Below are 22,592 nucleotides of genomic sequence, written 5' to 3'. Positions count from 1 at the left end.
TCTTCACCAACTCTGTTCAACGTGGTGCTTGATTCGAACTCAGCATCCACTTCCGCCATCTTCTCCCCTCCTTCTGGCTTGCCAATTGGAATTGCTCTTGATCCTCCCATTTCTTAAACCCATTGCTCCCCATCCTCACACTTCCCTCGACACGCCCATTATAAATCACTCCAGCGATGCAGCTACCTACGACTCACTTGAAGTGCCTCTAAAAAACAATGTTTTGATATATGTTTTCCCTGTCGCCACAAGGTGGTAGTGTTGCATAACATTCGTCGTCCAGTTGACAGAATTTTCAAGATGGACTCCAACCCGACCTCCCAAACACAAAAGAAAGGTAAAAGAGTGTAACGTAAGCCCATTATGTGACACAAATGCCTAGAATGTTCAGTAGCCGATTTCTGATACGTTTTTTAATACTCTTAAGAGGTTGCTGACAGTCAAACACGTTACACAGTCGTATTCCATGCGTCTTGTAAAAGTTCAGTGTTCATTTGCAAGCAGTGATAAACGCTAGAAAATGTTTCAAGTTACGTTTAGACCTTGGTAGAATTAAAGTCGACATGGAGAAAATATCACATGCAGAGTGTAATGTTATGTTTTACTGTTGCCCAAGGGGAAATCAAGGAAATATATCCCATTGACCTCCCAGATCTAGATTACAGTGCACTGAGTTCAACCTCTGAAAACATATTGACAGCCCTGGTGTCAAACACCTATCAAGGAGAGCGTTGGTTTATACCCTCAAATGGCTCAAAGGTATGTTTTTTAAATTATGAGTTTCTGGTTACACTCACTCCAAATAAAACCATGCTGGTGTAGGCTACAGATGAGCACCTCTCCCCTTATGAAAAAATATGACAGTCAGAGTGCAGTATAACTGCAGTACACTGCAGTATGCTGTAAATACTGCATCCAAAATAACACTGTTTTTTTTACTGCTGTAATTTTGCAGTATAACTGCAGTTCAACTGCAGTACACTGCAGTTATTCTGCAATTACTGCGTCCAAAATACAACAGTCGACTGCAGTTACTGCACTTTTACTGCAGTTTCAAAACTGCAATCTTTTTTTTGTAAGGGTCTTACAAAAACATCCAATGTTGGTGACAGATCTATCACCTGCCAAATTTAACCCCTGCACATAAAACCTCTGCTTCCCTCCATCAGGTGGAGGTGACACATGACAACGTGGGCAGACTCCAGCTGTTCGGTGATGATGATCCACCTTGTACTCTGCTGACTCTGCACATGCCTGCAGATGGAACTCAAGGTTGATACCCTACAGAGAAAGGTTGCCTTTCAGATCTGCTGTGTTTGGTTGATGTTATATAGGCTACAGTATAATGTTACATAGAATGTTATATGTTTTCACAGTGGTGGCCCTAAACCTGCATGGAAAGTGGTGGTCATTAAATGATGTTTTGAAGACATCCATCAAATCCAAATCTGGTCTTGTGATGGTATGTTCTTTACATTTGCACTTGTGTCCTCCATGGTAAGCGAGTAAATGGCATCACTCTTAATGTAGGCCTATACCATGACTTCCCATTACCTTCATGTTTAGAAGGAGTAGGCACACATAAATGAAATATGCACTAAATGCTATGTTTTTACATGGTTATTACATATAAAGGGTGTATTACTACATGTAATAACCACTGAATGTGGCTTTTGCCAATGTGTTTAGGATAAGGCTTAGCTGTGTAGGTCATTAACAGGTGCAGTCTGTTATGGAGAGAGTGATACTGTTCCTGCTTAGTCAAATAATTTTTGGAGTTTTGGAGAGGCCTTCAGGGGAAGAGATTTACTTCTCACCTTATCCTATGAGGGAATTTGGCAAAATTCTATGGCATAATGGAGAGGCAGTTGGATTCTACACCATCAAAAAGAAAGGTAAGGCAGTCTCACATTGTGTTAGTTTCCCATTTTCTGCCAGTTGACAAAAATAGTGGCTTACAAAAAGATTCTCATCTGCACTCAATTTCTATTTAGAACAGGGAGTGTTGCTAGGTCAACACAGTGCATTGCAACAAAATAGTAAGGCTGCACAGGCAGAAAATCAACCCCAAAAACTATTTTACAAATATGTATGCTCTCGGTTTACACAATAGGCTCTGTATGTGTATGTGTATGTTTAAATGTTGAATTTGGGTGAGTCAGAATTAGAGGAAAGTGTCACATTCAATCATCCCATTACTGTTTTCAAGTCAATAATTTATAAAAGAGAAACAGTGCAGGGAGGAATTTATTTTCTTTTGGGGGTTGCATATGTTTTTGATCATTTGGTCAAAGCAACATAATGTATAATTGGCTGTTTCAGGAAGTCTGTGTGATGGATTTACTAGTCGAAGCTATCAGCTTTCTGTCCTTGACACTGTGTTTGTGAGGACTCAGTGGAGGAGGAGTGGTCTGGCACTGCAGATCCTGGGAGACTTCTGTAAATCCCTCCCCAACGAGGAAGTGATAGGAATCAGCTGTCCCATATCCCCAAGCATGATTAAAGGTGGGTCAGTCAGTATTAGAAATTCAAAGGTTAATTACGTCAATGCTGGTTGTACCTGTTGTAGTCATCCATGCAAAGATTGCTGAATTTATATAAGGACAAAGTCAGATAAGGGGAAGTGCTTCCAGTCAATTTGGAGATGGCACACGCTATCACTTGGTTGGACGCATAACAATGTATGGTGTGTTATGAAGGACTGTTTACCTAGCCCCAAACAGAGATATCTATGAGCGAGGGTGGGGTGGGGTGGGGTGGGGTAGGGTTTCACACTAGCTGTACTTTATCTTCCAGGATATGTACTGAGTCATAATGTATGTAGCCTAATGGATCTTTAGACATATACCCACACTTTTAGATGACACTACATTTGAAATAATGCTAGCCAGCTTGTCCTCTTTAAAAAAAATTGGGCAACACTTTCAGATAAAATGTAACCACGATAATATACTGTATGTCTGGACTCCAAAACGTTAACAAGGTAATGAGGTTTTTAAAATGAGGAATTTGCTGCAGGAATTTTCAAGGAATTTACCTTTTAAACATTATAACGTCATGTTTATGAGGACAAATTACAACGAAACAAATGAGTGTTACTAAAGTAATTATGCCTTATGGACAATTCAGGACAACATCAAAGTTACCCCATTTAACCCACAGTGAACTTCTAAGTGAAGTCTCAATTCCAGTGAACTGTCCATTGTATGTCTCCAACTCCCTCTCCAGTGTGCAGCAAGTATCTGCTGATGCACCAGGACCAAAGGGACCGGCTCTATGAGGTGGAAGCTCCTGGGGGCTGGGGCCAGAGACGGAACATATGGCTCAACATACAGCTCAACCGCAGCACAAACAGTGAGGCCCTCCCTAGGTTTGGATCAGGGTGTACCAATGCAAAGGTTGTGTGATAATGGGAGACAGACAGATATCACTGTAAACATCATAACATGGTCTGTTAGTTGTAAGACAAGAAAGCACATTTTGAAAGCATTCCACTTATAAATAGGGTTCATGTTTAATAATATGATGTCAGGAGTTTATAGCTATTTTATTTTTATGTTATTTTAATAACATTACATCTTTGTAAAGTGGGATTGTCTTTGTAGGCTCAAGTGAGGAGCAATGTCCAACAACATTGAACAAGGAGAAAATATAAATAATCATATCACCAGGTGAGGTCATTTTATTTATATTTCATTATGGTCACAGAGTCGTAGTTAGGAGGGACTGTTTATGACCTTGTTTTAGATTTGGTCTCAACCTCAAGTGACTTTTAGAGTCCATCACAACAAATTTAGCAACCACTAGATATTGTAATTAAGACCATTTATAAGCTGTAGGAGGAAAATAAGTGAACTTATACATGGGTTAGGGAAATCAATGTGTAATCAAATATATTACATCTGATTTAGCCTACTCATATTGTCTGAGGAATGTGTATTTATAACTGTTCTATCTGCCTCTTTCCTAACCCTTCCCTCAAGATGTCTCTTGATTATGGGTTTTCTGATGGTTTGGCTGCCGCCAGTGACGCAGCATCTTGTGATCACCACAGGAGTAAAAGAGAGAAGCCACCGGCAGACGGGCTGAGAGGAGTGCTAATTCCAAACAGGCTAGGACATTAGATTAAACCTCAGACCACAGATGGATCATGGTCCTCATAAGACTTCAAGTCATGTTTTTTTAAATGTCATTTGTAGCAGGACATAGAAGGTCATTTGTGTCAGTTGTGATTTTGAGCAACTGTAAGGTGCTGACTAATGGCTAGAAATAATCGATTTTCAAAACAACATTTATAATTTTGTGACCTGAATTGCAAACAGTACATATCAGTTTTATATTCTGCTTAATAAAGTGATAACATCATCACTGTGGTTACATGGGTGTCTGTTGCAATGTGTTTACTGCTTTGTAATCATTCTGTCCTCCCATCTTAGACTATAATTGGATGTTAAAGTAACTGCCCAGTGAAAATCTCACTTTTAAAAGTTCATATTTACATTTACATTTTAGTCATTTAGCAGACGCTCTTATCCAGAGCGACTTACAGGAGCAATTAGGGTTAAGTGCCTTGCTCAAGGGCACATTTACGTCATTTAGCAGACGCTCTTATCCAGAGCGACTCACAAATTGGTGCATTCACCCTATAGCCAGTGGGATAACCACTTTACAAACAATATTCTGTTTACTACTATCCAAATAATGTTGTTGACTCGTCCTATACTCGTATTTGTGGCCAAAGCATAAATTGGAGGAAATAAACTTCAAAACCCCCAACCACAAACTTGTATCTCAAACAGACCATTTAAAAAATGCTTGCTATTTCCTCATAGAACATGATGTCATCTCCCTGAGGAGGGAGGATGAGCTGGCAAATCAGCGGTCTAGAGGAGGATGACCTGGCCAATCAGCAGTCTACTTGCGTTAATATTTTTAATGACTGGTATTCGCCCCCACCCCATTCTGTTGTTGGGGTACGTCCACACCATTCCAACACAGAAGCTGCTTTTTAACATACTTAATAACTATTTTTTTGGAAGGAAAACTATTTCACGCATATTTTATTTATAGGTTATATTTCATAGAAATCTGGAAAGACTGGCCACTTACTTTAAACGTATGTTGCTTGGCAGGGCAACATTAATAAACACAGGTAAACATTTTCTAAAATAGGATACAAGAGAAATAAAGAAAAATACACAGGGGGCACATGCAGAATGCTAAGCAGAACAACTCTAGGCCTACTGAGTAAGAAAGCATTAATGGTGGAGAGTCCTGGACCTAGACAAAAAAGGAAAGGTAGTAGGCTGCTGCCCATCAGAGGAGGCTGGTGGGAGGAGCTATAGTAGGACGGCCTCATTGTGATGGCTGGAATGGAATAAATGGAAAGGTATCAAACATATGAAAACCACATGTTTGACTCCGTTCCATGAGTTCCATTCCATCCATTACAATGAGCCCTTCCTCCTATAGCTCCTCCCACCAGCCTCCTCTCCTGCCCATTCACATCATCATAGGCCAGCCTATTGGAATCAGAGCCAATGTTACAATACCAAACAGTATCATTTAATTTCACTATCAAACATTTATACTTTTCTGATCTGATTGACATGTTTTACTCACCTGTCAGTCAGTGCTGTTGGCACAGACACCGACTGGCCGTCAATTCCAGTGGTGTATCGTTTACATATAATTTCGGGACACACCGACTTTCAAAACGAGCACAACAAAACTTTTTCCCGTTTGACGTAGAATCAGGAAGTCACGGGATAGTTTTGCTTCGGTTTTTCGAGTATCAAAACAGTGTGAATGTTGCTTTATCTACATTTACAAAATGAGCCGAATTTATAACAACACGTCCTTGCAGAATAAACCTGTTCATAATGAGAAGATTGGGCACGCGTGGTCCCCCTCCTCATATCAGAGGTATGATGCCGTGACGCAGATCAAAGCTATGATGCTGCCTGCAGAGAATCAGTGTAATTCTGCATAAAGATCAACTATAATACTGCATAGAGATACAATATAATACTTAAATATGCCTAATGTTATATTAAATGCAGTAGATGGCTCTGTGAGTGCGTGTGTATGAGAGAGAGAGAGCAAAAGAGCGAGAGAGAGAAACAAGAACAAGTGCATGTAGGCTAAGCTACAGTCCTGAAAAATTGTATACAGCAGCCTACAATCATTTTCTCCCACAGTGGTCTAGGTGTCATATTAGAGGGAAAGTTGGTTGATGTCTCACGCCATGTTATCTCTGACGTCAACAATCAGAAGGTAAGCTGACATCATGGAAAAACTTCCTCAATTAAATATGATTAGGCTATTTGATTGTTATTAGGCTATTTTATTGATATCATTGTTCTACTCTGCGCTAAAGTAGTCCTACTGTTGGCTAATTGTACTAAAATGAAAGTGATGACCACATGAGGATCTAGGCCTACTTGGTTTTCTAGGACATCAAATTTAAACAATCTAGATTGCCACATGTTGTGCTGTATTGGCAGGACCGTTTCTATGTCCTATACATCAAACCTTGTCGAATCCACCAAAGGAAATTTGATGCTAAAGGAATGGAAATGGAACCAAACTTCAGTGAACCCAAAAAGGTCAACACAGGTTATCTCATGTCATCATTCAGTGAGTATTCTTATCCACTTCATACAACGTTGTGAATAGGCCTACAGTCTAAGGTCAGATGATTCACAGATTGGAAGATACCGGTAACACCTTACATTTACTCATCAAAGCTTGTTCAAGGACTCTCAGAATGATGTTAAAACATACATACATTTACCACCATACTATATTCTTTGTAAAAACAACTCTAGTGGTGCTGTCTGAACTGGTGTGTTGTTTGTTACTACCATGCAGAGGTGGAGGCTAAAGGAGAGACTGATTGCCTCACTGAAGTCCAGCTGGAAAACCTAGTGACCAAGGAGGATCTGGTGAAAGTGACAGGGAAACACTGTCCAAGTGGGACCTACGCTTTCTGGTACCCAGAGGGAGAGATGGGCAAGACTGAACTAGAAACAGGCCAGGACATTAGACTGAAAACCAAAGGCGATGGCCCATTTATTTGTAAGTTTGATGTTCAGCAATCCCTTGAAAAGTAGCCTAAACCGTTTGCAGTTTGATTGTAGCTCTAAACAGGATCAGCATTGTGTACTTAGTTTTTGTCTGCTCTTTCAGTTTCCTTGGCCAAAATCGATGGAGGCACAGTGACCAAGTGCAATTTTGCCGGAGACAAAGAGGCAGGAGCATCGTGGACAGACAAAATAATGGCCAACAAATCAGATGCCAGCAGTGCAACGAAGTCTGAAGGCAAGGGCGAGGGAGCAGATGAGGAGGAATGGGTAAGGGGAGTGCGAGATTCCTGAGGCACGATTTATTTCCTTTATTTAAAGTTTAAATCTTTTGAAGAACATGTCAAAAATGATCTACAGTCTAATTAAATTATCTACATACATTATTGCATTTTCTCTGTACTGTATATCTTTTATGACACCCCATTTCAATGTTGGACCCCTATCACTGTGTTTCTGTTTTAGGATGATTGAGGAGATGAATGGAATTGCACAGTAAAACCTCCTTATTCCTATGTTGGTTTGTACGCCACGGTTCCAGCCACCAACGTTGCTTGTGCAGCATATGCACACTAAAAAGGAAGAGGCTTGTTTCATTTTTTAAATGTTGCTTTTTATTCAGCACTCCTTTTGTAATATAGAGTTCTCTACAAGAAATTGACAAATCTGGCTATTGCAGTGTATCTTCGGTATAGGGGTGTAAAAGTATTGCTTTGAACCGGTCTTTGGTAAACAGCATACATGCTTTACCCCTCTACTAATTCTCTATTGAGAATGTATCCTTGTTTGTAGAAGGGTACAAATGATATGTACTGCACATATTAACCTTGTAATAAAACAAATGGCAATTTATGTGATGGGGTTCTTGTTCTAATGATGTGTCATCCAAAATGTAAACCATCAATTGGGTATGAGTGATCATGCAAGGGCAGAGTTATAACTTTTACTAGTAGAGTAACCGTTGCCTGCTAATCAGAATATCAGTGTGTGCAAATGTATGAAGTTGCCACTTAGATTTAGGCTACAGTAGGCTAAGTAAACTATTGTAGGTGATTTTAAATCATGCATTCTCCAAAAAAGATTAGAAACCGTTTGGGTTACCATCATTACTTGTGTACATGTAACAAATAAACTAAATGTATCTCAGCTTTTCTGAGCCTTTTACTAACAAATAATACACTTAGATACAATAATGTTCATATTTATTGTTGAATAGTCCCCCCCATGACATGATAGCCCAAAGTTTTACATTCATTTAAAAAAGGAAAATTACAAAAAGGAAAATGGCAAGATGCAATACATTGGCACATAATACTTTTACAAATGCATAGACATAATATTGCTATAGTTGCGTGTTGTTTGATAGTCTTAACAAAATAATTGTAGTTGTCAATGAACCTGAGGAAGTGCTTTCTTTGGATTTGACTTTTTCAGTGTCAACAATATTGGCAAGTCTCAATAACAAATGGTGGAATGTTACTTGTTCAAATAAAACATTAGAATTTCTTGTTGAATTACTACAAGTGACGTAATTCCTTTCAAACATTGAAATATACATATTTCTTTTAGAATAATATTGCATGTTGATTATATGGAACCTGTTTTTGTATGTAATTAGAATTAAATAAAATCTGCTTTTCATCCCATCAGCTCAGTTCAGCTGCTCTCGCTTGATTCTCTTCTAAACCACTCCAGAACAGTCTGCTGGTTTTCCTTCACCCATTTAATGTTGGCCTGAGTTCTCTCAATGGCTTGCTCTAGGGCCCTGCTCGCAGAACCCAATTCTGTTTCATCATAGTCGCTCTGGAACTGCTTCAGCTGCACAATAACAATCAGGGAAAAGTTAGAATTAGGGCGGAAACCAGTAATTAGTGCCATTACTCAAAACTCAACTCCCACCAGCTGAACCAAGTCTCTCATCCCCAGACATTAAAACTCAATCACGCATTCTATTCAGTCATCAAGGCGGAGGAGGAGGAGAGGTTTGTGACTCAGATATTGTTGTAGGCCTGCCTGTTACCAATGGGGAGAAGCTCACCTCTTGGAGCTCAAAGTCCGTGGAAAATCTCTGCGTCACTCCCTCAATCAGACGGCCAAATGACATGATCCCTCCTCCGTACCTGAGGAAGAGGGTGGAGGGGAGAGATGAGCATGTTTGCTCAGCAAGCAGTTTAATAGAAGTCAATTTATGACTGCCTGGCAACTCCAAACAAATGGATGATAAATTAGAGCAGATGTGATTTCCTCTGATTGCCCAAGGAGACCTTAGTACCAGACATGGTTGATCGGTCTACGCCTTCCTTATTGGTATATTGCTTTATTGCTTGAGGTTTATTTAGGTGATTTTTATACAACACCTTATGAGACACCATACAAAAACCCTTAACTGTGCCACCTCATGAGCTGTATAATTACTAGTAGATCATGGGTCCATTATTTCAGTTGGAAACGAACTTGGTTCTCTGGCTTGTTTGTCGTAACATTAGCCCTATATACAGTACTTAACAACAGAAATAAACATACTCCAAGCTGATGTAGTTCCAGTTGGCGCGTACAAAATTCCAGGCTATTGCTTGCCCTGCCACATTCCTGGCTATGTAGTTGATGGTAGAAACGGCATCCATTTTTCTTATCTTGTCAGGGTTCAAAGTGTACTCAAGGTATCTGCAAGATAAGAAGGAAATGTCCGGTAAATGGTTGCACAGTAACTAAAGTTCATGTCCCCGAAGAGGGTGGTACAGAGGGAAATAATCTAACCTGTTCAGGAGCCAGATCTTCCTGGTGCATGAGAGGGCAAATCTTAGTTTGTCTTTCTCCGTGGCTATGGTGGCATTCTGGAACTTGCCCCAAGCGAATTCCCATTCCTTCTCTCCCCCAGCAGCTATAGCTTGGCAGTAGATGGTGGCCTTCAGGTTGGGTTGTATGCTGTGACAGAGGGGATAATCATAGAGAGAAACAGTATCTGTTCATTAAAGTTAAAAGGATCAATACACTCAATATAGCCAAAATAGCATATAACATTCTGGTATTATGTTATTGAATCAATATCATGCATATTACAGGTTATAAATGTGTTATGTGTTCTGAATTATATGATGATCCCATTCAACTGTGGAATACAGTGCTAAGTGCATCTGGTTATGTTGGTTTGATGAAACTCAATCCCATACAGATTGTTGGTTTCGTTTGTCATCCAGTTGTCAAAGAGCTTTTTTGCCATTTTTTGGCAGTCTTCAATGTCATTGCTGCATGCGACTGAGATGGCATTAATCTGGTTGTACCTGCGAACAAATAATAACATGTTAATAACATGCTTTCAGAGAGGAAATGTTAATGGGATTGCAATATCAGATGATTATGGGAGAAAATAAATCTCACTGTTCAGAATGATTCTCAGGGACTGTAGTGACATTTTCAAAATGTTGATAAAGGCCACCAACTTGCTTTCGCATGTATGCCTGGGAATAGCATAGGAAAAATAACATTACACTCGTATTTGTCACTCAATTGTGTAGGAATACAGTTTCCTATGATAACAGGGCACTTTAATGTACAGTATCTGTATTTGAGTACTGACCTGCATTGGGCCATAGACCTCGGAGCGATCAAACATAAGAATGAAATAGTCCAGGTTTCTCAGTGCTGATTCCCATGGTATGTACTCTGTGTCATTCCGGAGGTACTTGGTAGTTCTCAGAGCCAGTGTCACATTAATATGTTTGGCCCTAGATAAACATATAATACATCATATAAGAAGACCTTAGCAGTCCAATGAGGATATTAATTGCATCATGAAAGCATGACTTCCATAAGGTTTCAAACCATGAAAATGCAATCACTGTAATGTGTAAGATGTGTACCAGAGTATACATTTTGAAGGAAAACCATGAATTTATCATTCTTAGATGAGACTACCTTGCCAGGTTGAATGCATCATCAATAAGCTGTCCCCGGTTGATGAGTGGAATTTCCTGTGAATAAATCAAATGAATTCTAATTATTAAAGCAAACTACAATAGCATATTATCTTATTTGACTTATTAAGGGTCATGCTCCATGGTCTGTGATCTGTGACGAGGGGTTCAAAATAGCGGATGCATGCCAGGTGTCTGGCATTCTTCAATGTACTTACAAAAACCTTGTCCAGCACATTCTCTCCAAATATTTATTACCATAACAAAATATCACCTAGTCTCCTTAGAATATGCTACATCGTTTATTCTGCCGAGGACAGTTCATGATAATGCACAAGCGCAGCCTTCTAAGCACCTGCAATAATGTGCTCTGTTTTGTGTCTGACTAGGACTGTATGAACAATACTGTTCGACACAAATGAGGAAGACTGACATGAATATTCATTTCCAGCTGAGAGAGCAGTCTTTCCCAATTTGCTGGATCGTAGTTGACTCTGAAATATCCCGTACAGTTTATGTTGGCAAGCACCCACTTGCCATCTTCAGACTTGAACACTGACATCGTTTCTGTTGAACAAATACAGAACATGAGAGTACAGTTTTGCCTCAATTAGGTTTTTATTCACAGAACTACTGACTAGCAGCATTTAATTAGTTGGGTTTGCTATTATCATACAATATACAGCAGTGTTGTGCTTGAGGCCACCTAAAGGGAGACCGATTCAAGACCAAGACTGGAGCAAATCTAGTCCATGTCAAGACCGAATGAAGACCGAGGCGAGGGGGCCGAGACCGAATCTAGACCGAGGCGAGGGGACCGAGACCGAGTCAAGACCGCGACCAAAACAATGCGAGTCCAATTTAAGACCATGATTGTAATTGTTTCAAATCACCTCCATAATAAGAGTCCGAATTCCCAGTATTTCTGTGTTCATATTAAGAAGAACATATGGATTTTTTTGACATTCAGAATGGTGGAAAAATGCATGCTGAGGGAAAATAGAGAGCCACTCTACAAATTATCACTAACCCAAACAGGTCTCTAAATATTAGATAAAAAGACAAAATATGTAACAACTTCCTCGGTCTGCCCTTCCTAATAGTTTTCCAACGCTTCCCTACTAGCTGCACTGAGCAGGTGACGTTTATTGGGATGAATCTTGTCCTGGAGGCAGAGCTAAGCGATTTCCACTAGATTGGCCAGTGGCAAAGTAAAAATTGGCTTTATATACTAACAATTCCTGAAAACAAAACAAAAATGTTGGTCTTAATTCAAGATCAGGGTTAGGCATACGGTTATCAGTGTGGTTAAGTTTATGGTTAGGTTTCAAATCAGATTTTATGATATTGTGGTTTTGCCAGCTATTGACTACACTGCACTAGTCAACCTGCCAACCTGCACTAGCGGAGCAAAGAAATTCGGTCCGTACTATCAGGGATCCTTGGGATGTCCCAACCCCATTTAAATTGACATTTAAAATAGTTAGGGTAGGGACGTCCCAAGGATCTCGAATAGCACTGACCAAAGACATTCAGACGAGTGCAACAAGGTTTGAAGATAGTTTTCAACGAAAGTAAAGGCCAGTAATGTTACGAGTAAGGAAGGAAGCCCAGGTTCCAATAGGCGATAAGATATTAACGCATCATGAAGGGAGTGTGGATATTTGACCTGTGGAAGCGTTTTAATCCGTTGACTGAATGGGAGCTGAAAACGATGCGTTTTTTTACTCTGCTGGTCTCGGGAAGAAATTACGAGTCCTCACTGTTCGAGACTGAGTCAAGACCAAGTAAAAAAGTATCCGACACCAAGACAAGACCGAGACAGACTCGAGACCTACAACACTGGTATACAGTAGGATATTTGCCATGTTCAGTCTATCTATAATAATGGAGAATTACTGTACAGAACATAATTTAGCTCATCCGATCAGCTCTCTCAGTTACCCTGGGGACGAGGTTACTCATTAGGTGATACTAAGACATACATAAACAATTTTACATAGTGTACATAAGTTCATTCAATGTAATATTCCTTACTTGTAGGACTAGACAGTACTTCTGTTGTGGGAGGTAAACCTTCCTTCATCACTTTGATTGGGACATGCCATGTAAAACTAATGAAAGAGATAAATGAATCAAAATCAATGGCATACTATTATGACCTACAGCCATTGATATTTACATATGCGAATAAAATGCTTAAATGTAGGCCTAATTCATTACAATGTCATCCAATTTAAAGGGTAATAATATAGTAACATCTTATTTTAAATATACATGACAACAGCAGTCATAATATTGTCATAAACATGTCATAACTGAATGTATTATAAATTGTTATGACAGGTGTTGGGACATATGTTGACAATTTTTTGCAATTTAAGCAACAATCTTTAGGTTAAGCAACATAAACTGTTATGTCAACATATGTCATCTTATGACATTCATTGTCATGTTCATGATAATAGTATGTACAGTTGTAGTTGGAAGTTTACATACACCTTAGCCAAATACATTTAAACTCCTGACATTTAATCCTAGTAAAAATTCCCTGTTTTAGGTCAGTTAGGATCACCACTTTATTTTAAGAATGTGAAATGTCAGAATAATAGTAGAGAGAATGGTTTATTTCAGCTTTTATTTCTTTCATCACATTCCCAGAGGGTCAGAAGTTTACATACACTCAATTAGTATTTGGTAGCATTGCCTTTAAATTGTTTAACTTGGGTCAAACATTTCGGGTAGCCTTCCACAAGTTTCCCACAATAAGTTGGGTGAAGTTTGGCCCATTCCTCCTGACAGAGCTGGTGTAACTGAGTCAGGTTTGTAGGCCTCCTTGCTCACACACGCTTTTTCAGTTCTGCCCACACATTTTCTATAAGATTGAGGTCAGGGCTTTGTGATGGCCACTACAATACCTTGTCTTTGTTGTCCTTAAGCCATTTTGCCACAACTTTGGAAGTATGCTTGGGGTCATTGTCCATTTGGAAGACCCATTTGCGACCAAGCTTTAACTTCCTGACTGATGTCTTGAGATGTTGCTTCAATATATCCACATAATGTTCCTTCCTTCTATTTTGTGAAGTGCACCAGTCCCTCCTGCAGCAAAGCACCCCCACAGCATGATGCTGCCAACCCCGTGCTTCACGGTTGGGATGGTGTTCTTCGGCTTGCAATTAACCCCCTTTTTCCTCCAAACATAACGATGGTCATTATGGCCAAACAGTTCTATTTTTGTTTCATCAGACCAGAGGACATTTCTCCAAAAAGTAAGATCTTTGTCCCCATGTGCAGTTGCAAACCAAAGTCTGGCTTTTTTTATGCCGGTTTTGGAGCAGTGGCTTCTTCCTTGCTGAGCGGCCTTTCAGGTTATGTCGATATAGGACTAGTTTTCCTGTGGATATAGATACTTTTGTACCTGTTTCCTCCAGCATCTTCACAAGGTTCTTCGCTGTTGTTCTGGGATTGATTTGCACTTTTCACACCAAAGTACTTTGATCTCTAGGAGACAGAACGCATCTCCTTCCTGAGCGGTATGACGGCTGCGTGGTCCCATGGTGTTTATACTTGCGTACTATTGTTTGTACAGGCGTTTGGAAATTGCTCCCAAGGATGAACCAGACTTGTGGAGGTCTACCATTTTTTTTCTGAGGTCTTGACTGATTTCTTTTGATTTTCCCATGATGTCAAGCAAAGAGGCACTGAGTTTGAAGGTAGGCCTTGAAATACATCCACAGGTACACCTCCAATTTACTCAAATTATATCAATTAGCCTATCAGAAGCTTCTAAAGCCATGACATAATTTTCTGGAATTTTCCAAGCTGTTTAAACGCACAGTCAACTTAGTTATGTAAACTTCTGACCCACTGGAATTGTGATACAGTGAATTATAAGTGAAATAATCTGTCTGTAAACAATTGTTGGAAAAATTACTTGTGTCATGCACAAAGTAGATGTCCTAACAGACTTGGCAAAACTATAGTTTGTTAACAAGACATTTGTGGAGTGGTTGAAAAACGTATTTTAATGACTCCAACCAAGTGTATGTAAACTTCCGACTTCAACTGTAGCTGTTATGGCGTATAGTTCAATTGAAGTGTTACCAATGAGACTCTAAAACTGTTGACTGGAATGTCTGTCAGAGTAGCAATAATGCATTGCTTAGAGGTGGAGTAGCCTTGGTTTGAACTACCCACCTGCTGTGGGGGACCTAGCGCAGGATTTCACAAGGTCAGCCATATAGGCATCTAATTCTACATGGAGGGGATGATCATTGGTTTAGGACACCTCTTCCATTTCTTTTCTCTCTCTGTGGTGTTTCTTGGACTTACTTGTAGTCAGATGTTTGAATTAGGAGGAAATGTTCTTGAGAAACGTCCCCAGTGGTGGTGTTGATGGTGATGACAGGGTAGCCCATTTGCATTGTCCAAGTTTCCATGACTTTAGCAACTTCAATTTCGTAGCCATTTTGTTGCACCGCCTAGAAAGTTTTTGTCATTAGCATTTTCGACCATGTATTCATGCGGCTAAAGCATTCTATACGTTTTACGTGCTTGAAAGCACAGAAATACATATACGAGTTTTGTGTTAATAGGCCTAGTAAAACTACTGTATCATAGTTTACCTGTTGTAAATATTCCCACAGGTCCTTGTGTACAGTATTACTGTACTGGAAAGCATGAAGGTATTTCTGAAACGTTTTGAAACAATAGTATTTACACACACTCTTAAGAATTGGATACAAAAATGTCATTGATTATTGATCCACAAAACGTTCCCATTAGTTTTGATACATCCATATGGAAAATTGCAAAAAACAAATATACCACATAGATGTTCCACACACTGACAATAAGCCATCCTACACCTATAATGGACAGAGACATATTTTGACTTACTTTCAGACCATCCAGGAACACCTTATCCGTCAGATAATCTGCAAGCATTCTCAGCACAGCTGCCCCCTGAAGAGTGAAAAGATATGTTCATATTCATAGATTACATTAACTCATTGCGTCACTATAAAGAACATTCCTGTACAATGTAAAATAAAATGTAAAAAAATAACGTTTTTGATATTGTCTCTCTTCCCCCATTGGGCTCGGTCACATCCAGACCTTGCTGTAGGTGATGGAATCAAAAAGCTCAGTGATGTCACTAGGAGTTTGAACATCATCCTCATTAGAGCTTAGAGGATGGGATGAGGCCAACGAATCCACTTGAAATACAGTCTGGATGTCATTTAGAACAATCAGATCTTTCTGGAAAAACAAAACATTTGAAACCTCTTCAGAGTGTGACCACAATTTGCAATCTTATGCAATAGATGCAGAAAAATATATACTGAGAATGGGAAGTCAAATTATTAATGTTGATGGGGACATACTATGTTCCATTTAGGCTCAATGTGATCCACTCCCATATAAGATATATATGTTGCAAATCCCTCATTCAGCCACAGGTCATTCCACCATTTCATTGTCACCAGGTTTCCAAACCACTGAAAACAACATATTTAAGTGGTGTTACAGTAAATGCCACTACAATACAATATAATGTTTTAATGAATTGTAGTTAAGTTTACATTATACATCTTTTACTAGATTTTGACATATAGTAATTATGAGTTTTCGTACCTGATGGGCAAGCTCATGTGCAATAACTGTGGCAATCCTCTCTTTGTTTGATGTGGAGGACACCCCTTCCTCATATAGCAGAGATGTCTCACGATATGTTACCAAGCCCCAATTCTCCATGGCACCTGCACTGAAGTCTGGTAGAGCAATCTGATCTAAAGTAGATATAAAAGAGGTTATTTTATATTGCATACCATTTGCAAGCATTAGTTGTACATAACCGTATGCTGTTTGATTACATTTCAGCTGATGATTTAATTGAATTTCACAACATTATCAGTGTTCTTCTTACAATGTTTTAGACAGGTAATTTATGCAGTAAAGAATTCAATTGATTTTATGACAATTCATCTTTGTTGAAATGTGATGATAAACCCATGCTTATTTTACATTGTTATGGTGCAATAGTGCACATACCTAGCTTGTTCAAAGGATAATTCATGCCAAATACTTCTTTACTCTCATAGAACGTCAGTATTTTTCCAGTGATATCTGCTGCATACTCTGCATGTCTAGCTTTTATGGCCTCCGGTCGAGCATATGTCTTTAACAAACCGAACAGAGAAGAAAAAAGTGAGTTTTAGTATCATATCAATATGATTTGGTGAGTAAACACATCTCTACCATGAAAATCAGCAGTATAGTCTAAACTGAATACATATACACATTTTTTTGGAGAAGCTATGTTTCAAAACTGTCATGTTTACATGAAATGTATGGTGGTTTGCCTGGAATCTAGAGAGAATTGCCATTTATTTTTCATTTACTACTGTATCAACTTTCTTTGACTTGGCTATTAAAATACAAACCTTTTCACATGGTCCTTGTTATACATATGTTACAAAATACAAGTAATTTAGTTGATATCATATAATACACTATTACAGCTATAATTCAACAACTATACATACCTTAATTTCAACTCTTTCATGATTAGATTGTATGAACTTGAAATCAGACACTGTGAAAGCTAAGAGGTATGTTGACATTTTCTTAGTCATTTGAAAGCGAGTGACTTCCCAGAGCTCTCCATCGATATCCACAAGGGTACTACCTAAAAGTAATTTAAAAATACACTGATTACTTTGAAAGTAAGAAAGAAAATCATTTTGTTTTGACACGTCACACAATCTACAGTAAATAGCATACTCTTTATAAGCAAAAAGAACAGGAATAGTATATGCATGAATTAGCCTCATAATTTGTGAATGTATAGCTAGGTTTCCATCCAATTGGTGACACATTTTCATGGGAATATCAATCAGTATTCTAAAATCCGCATAAATATAATATTTTCCCACCAGTGGTGTGTTTCCACCAACTGGACTTGATACAGATAAAAGACACTCAGTGATGACATAGTGCACACAAAATGTACTTTTTCGCTTTCGTTTTCATGTCCCGGGTGAAAATCTAAAGTTCAATGTGTTTCCAACCCATTTTAAAGTCTACCGATTGTTTTGTCACAAAAACTGTGTTAAATAGCAAATGTGCCCACTCTGGTCTTGGCACGTGTGCTCTAGCCAACAGCTAGCAGATACAGTGCGGGTAGGCTAGTCTACATGATGAGCTTATTATGGATAAGAGCAACACTTTTTTATTTGTCAATCGGCAGTCAAGCATCGATCATCATGTCACCAGAATTGGAAAGGAGCATCAAGATCACTGTGCACTTTCACCACCCTGTGAAGTTCATAAATTATTTAATCTGTAGCCTAATAAATTGTGTGGTTTCCCGAGTCGTAGTGGGAGGACCACACAAGGTATCATCGCGTGACTCCAAGTTAACTTCGATATGATGGTTATTATATCAACATTTGCATATAATAGCTTTCCAACACAATTTCTCGCATAATTCATTTTACCCAAACAAAAAGATACCACCTTGTCTAGCGTATTTAGTTTTGTCAACATTTGGAAAGTGTACCGAAAAATGTGCTGTTTCCATCAGGCCTGTCGTGAGATTTTTTATCTGATATGTACTTTACTCGCATAAAACGGTTGGATGGAAACCTGGTTATAGTTTACAAAAAGACATGCACATAAAATGATGAATTTATTGAGAAGTCATAAGTGTATGTCTATATTATTGAATATACAGTATAGTCTACATACAGTATGAATGTAAGACACCCTTTTGCCTAGTATGACAGAATTAAATGTGCTTCTCACCTGTGGCTTTCCCATTTGCTAGTGCGTGTGTGCCAGGCCTATGGATGATAGTGACTTGAAATTTAGCCTTCATGGCTGGCTCATCGAAACAAGGAAATACTTTCCTGGCATCTGTTGGCTGCATTTGGCTAGTAGCAATGAATCTGTGTGGAAAGTATTTTTTGAAAAATAGGATAAATATTACAACTACAATTGAACAACAGCAATAAAATACAGAAAATAGTTGCTTGTCATTTTGATTCGATTAGCCTTTCAGTATTTCAAAGTATCCAAGCTTCCAATGTATACAGTATGAACTGTGATGGACATTTATTGCGATACAGTACTGTAATTGTAAAGCCACTGAGGAAGTAACAATTTGTGTCAAACGACTGTCCTATTTTATTCAAGGAATGAGAAGCAAAGCTGTTGCTGAAGTGAACTGAGTAAAAAATTGCAACATTCTCCCAGGGGGTCTTTTTACCATAAACACTTTTAAGTTGAGCATATACTGTAAATAGGAGCCAGGACTAACAACTGCTGGGTGATTTGATATGACAAGAAATAAGGAAATATATTCCCATTTTTAAGGACATGTTGTATTTCCCTAGAAAACATGACACCTTGACACACATGAATATGTGATCGTTACCATGCTGTATATCAGTGACCTGCTAGTTTACAGACCACAGTGCTTGAACAGAGAAAGGACACAAAGTTTCTCATGATTTGTATTCTATTGTACTCTCATGCTTCCCTAAAAAACATGATTTGCTTGCAGCTGGAGCTCCTATTTCTTATGAAGAGCCAAAATGGCCTCATCAAAGGACATGGGAACATCCATGTCTGTACACGTATCCACTGAAGAGGCCACTTTGGGCTCTTTTTAAAGAAAAGCAAATCGTGTTTTTTTAGGGAAACATGAGAGTACAATAGAATACAAATCATGAGAAACTTTGTGTCCTTTCTCTGTTCAAGCACTGTGGTCTGTAAACTAGCAGGTCACTGATTTACAGCATGGTAACGATCACATATTCATGTGTGTCAAAGTGTAATGACCAAGTGGTTTCAGCACCATTAATACATTTTGAGGAAGCACTGCATATTAATGGAGCAAGCTACTGCCTTCCCTAACCTGTCAGTAATCTTTCATACTATAGACTCCTAGATGTAACAGCCTCTGCCAAGAGGTCTGGATCTAATGACACAGTAGGTCAAGAGGTCTGGACATTTTACAGGTTCAGGAGTTAAGTGTGCTTCTCTTATAATCACAGAGTCGCTAGACAACTATCACCTGTAAATTGCCCATGTGATCATGCCTTTATCATATAGAAATCTCTATCCAACCTGAGCACTGTTTAGGGTGGTAGTTGGTGATCAATCCAGTTATGTAATGCAATTGATGATGCAAACATATATTATCAGATTTGTACAAGTCTTACCTTTCATCAAGCTCAACGATAATCGTTTCATTCCCGAACCACCTGTAAATGGGTTTTCATATAAGAGTCAAATCTATTTTCCATCTCACAGCATTCTTTTCATATTTTTTGGACAAATTATTGATAATGTTTTGTTTTTCAGCAGTTATCAAAGAAACACTTACCTTTCAGTGTCATCCTTTGTGCTTGGTTCTTTTTTGTATGAACTCATGTAAAAACCAGCCAGATCATCAAGGAGCTCCCCCTTAAATGCAGTAAAGAGACTGTAGTTCCCACCTTCCTCTAAAACATCTTCCAGTTGAATCTCTAAGAAGTTGCTTTCATTATTATACAGTATGGTGTTGTGAACTTTGATGGTCTTTTCATTGTCACGATTTTTCACTGTTACATCAGTCACATTCTGTTTACTGTGAAGGAAGATAGTTTTGGTGTTCTCCACACATCTAAAATTCACAGTGGAGTTTCCAGTGAAGATGAGAGATTGGTTGGTAGCGTTGGTTATAACGGTGTAGAGGTGAGGCTGTAGGACGATGTCATAGTACTCTGGAATGAGGTTTCCTGGGAGTCTCAGGTTGGGTGGTGGTCCAGTTGGATACGGAGTAGTGGCATTAGGTGTTGGTGGTGGTGTAGGACCTGTCTTGATTCTTTCAGTCTCATACACAATCATCATTGTAATTATTCCTCCAATAGATGAGACGGTAAACACCACTGTGGCTATGGCCAGAAACTTTGAGATATACACGCCACTGGCCATGTCCAGTCCTTCTGGAAGAGCCTCCTGCCTCCTGTTGTGTTGGTAAAGCTTGAAACTCGGAACTGAACTTGAAACAGAACTGAGCTGCTTTTAATTGGCTCTATGTCTCCATCTGACCTCCCATAAACATGCACACGGCTATGGGCATGTGCTAACCAGTTATTGCTCATAGATTAAGCATTAACTTGCCATTGCGAGCAAAGAGTAATACTGAAGGAGGTCGATGTTCATTCAAATGAAATCAGTCAGATTGTTCTCCCACACATCTGGCATTGGTTATCCTCTCATACCACCAATCCTGGGTTAGGTGAACCTCAAAAGGGAACGCTTTGTCTCCCAACCATCCCAAGCCTCTCAAGAAGTGCTAGGCACAAAAAGTGATACTTTATAACGCGTAAGCTCCTCTCAAAAGAAAAATGTCCTTTAAGAGCAAGAAAAAAAGCATGCTGTCCCTCTGGTGTCTATGTTGATCCTCACGGTTCTAAGTAATGATAGAACCAGTTGTGTGGGGCAGCAGCAAGAGCTGCAGCCCTCTAAGTCCTCAAAAGTTCCCTACCAGTCTTCCAAACAACCTCTGAGTGCACTGGTGGGTCTGTGTCCCTCCAGCACTGGATTACTATGTATTCAGGGAAAATTAGGAGCATGTGTTTGCGCGAGGAGGGTGTGTTATAGGGGAGGGGATTTTAGTACATTATTATTTGGAATGGCCCCCTTCACCACACATTCTTTACCTCAAGAGAAAAAATGGAAGAAAACGAAACATTCTGGGAAATTGAGTCTGTGACAAATGGAATTCCACTGTGGGAAATCTATTTGCTTGGTAAACCAAGATTTTATAAAAAATAGACGTATAGGCCTACTGTATATAAAGTTTATAGATTGAAGTACCTGTAGATGCTTTTATGATAGCAAATCAAAGAACGCTTGTAAACCCTCAGACTATTTTGAATATTATTGATATAAACTAATTTGTTTGTATCAATACTTCAGATTGTTTTCCTCCTTTACCTGACCAAATAAATCCAAGCATGACAATACCTTGCCAGAAATTATGGTACGTGTTTACAATGGTTTTCAGGAGTAATTAATGTTTGTATCTAGTCATGGTACAAAGTTTAATGTGCTTGATTCAAAGAATTGAAACAACTTCCTGTTTTTCCCCCAGTAAATGATCATTGCATAAAATAAAACAAAGAAAGTGAAAAGGTTCCCAAGTTTACCATTAATATTTTCTTTGCATTCTGCATTTTAAAAGTCAAAATACTGTATGTGGTCAACTCCTTATTCAGTGTTGTCTTACTGCCAACAAGCTGTCTTATGTTAAGCTGTGAGAAATGTTGCCATTAGGTATTTTATTTCTCATGATAGGAAAAGCTCACTTTCAACTAAACAACCATACATTATAAATAATATATAAATTGGTCATTTAGCAGACGCTCTTATCCAGAGCGACTTTCAGGAGCAATTAGGGTTAAGTGCCTTGCTCAAGTGCACATCGACAGATTTTTCACCTAGTCGGCTCGGTTACTGGCACAACGCTCTTAACCACTAAGCTACCTGCCGCCCTACATTAGTTAATGGTCCTCCTTTAAGTAAAATATCCCTAGGC

General features: G+C 39.0%; 3 protein-coding genes across 5 annotated transcripts; 2 read left to right on the top strand and 1 right to left on the bottom strand.

Moving 5' to 3' along the window:
- Positions 1-254: 254 nt before the first annotated feature.
- fam169b (family with sequence similarity 169 member B) lies at positions 255-4,377 on the top strand. 3 transcript variants are annotated; one of them, XM_041837423.2, is made up of 9 exons: positions 255-337; positions 617-759; positions 1,170-1,272; positions 1,377-1,462; positions 1,721-1,895; positions 2,323-2,505; positions 3,229-3,354; positions 3,606-3,671; positions 3,984-4,377. In XM_041837423.2, the coding sequence occupies exons 1-8, from the start codon at positions 301-303 to the stop codon at positions 3,653-3,655; spliced, it is 903 nt and encodes a 300-aa protein (XP_041693357.1). In that variant the 5' UTR covers positions 255-300; the 3' UTR covers positions 3,656-3,671; positions 3,984-4,377. The 3 variants fall into 3 exon arrangements, with proteins under 3 accessions (XP_041693357.1, XP_041693358.1, XP_041693359.1); XM_041837424.2 differs by having other exon boundaries at positions 3,229-3,370; XM_041837425.2 differs by having other exon boundaries at positions 278-337; positions 653-759.
- A 1,303-nt stretch (positions 4,378-5,680) lies between these two features.
- Positions 5,681-7,937, top strand: LOC121531888 (arpin-like). Its single transcript, XM_041837422.2, has 6 exons — positions 5,681-5,925; positions 6,201-6,276; positions 6,507-6,639; positions 6,874-7,080; positions 7,192-7,355; positions 7,551-7,937. The coding sequence occupies exons 1-6, from the start codon at positions 5,834-5,836 to the stop codon at positions 7,557-7,559; spliced, it is 681 nt and encodes a 226-aa protein (XP_041693356.2). The 5' UTR covers positions 5,681-5,833; the 3' UTR covers positions 7,560-7,937.
- A 333-nt stretch (positions 7,938-8,270) lies between these two features.
- LOC121531887 (aminopeptidase N) lies at positions 8,271-21,603 on the bottom strand. The gene is made up of 21 exons (XM_041837421.2): positions 20,394-21,603; positions 20,230-20,271; positions 18,809-18,951; positions 17,548-17,690; positions 17,054-17,180; positions 16,637-16,791; positions 16,387-16,500; positions 16,118-16,261; positions 15,899-15,964; positions 15,625-15,690; positions 15,332-15,480; positions 13,037-13,113; positions 11,433-11,566; positions 11,001-11,056; positions 10,663-10,810; positions 10,464-10,543; positions 10,256-10,366; positions 9,843-10,010; positions 9,609-9,749; positions 9,124-9,205; positions 8,271-8,903 (listed from the first exon to the last, which is right to left on the bottom strand). Exons 1-21 carry the CDS (start codon positions 20,981-20,983, stop codon positions 8,742-8,744), a joined length of 2,898 nt encoding a protein of 965 aa, XP_041693355.1. The 5' UTR covers positions 20,984-21,603; the 3' UTR covers positions 8,271-8,741.
- Between the last annotated feature and the right edge of the window lie 989 nt (positions 21,604-22,592).

The sequence above is a fragment of the Coregonus clupeaformis genome, chromosome 19 (assembly GCF_020615455.1).
Source record: "Coregonus clupeaformis isolate EN_2021a chromosome 19, ASM2061545v1, whole genome shotgun sequence".
NCBI lineage: Eukaryota > Metazoa > Chordata > Actinopteri > Salmoniformes > Salmonidae > Coregonus > Coregonus clupeaformis.
Note: the sequence above shows the minus strand (reverse complement) of the source record. Positions and strands in the feature narration are given on the sequence as shown.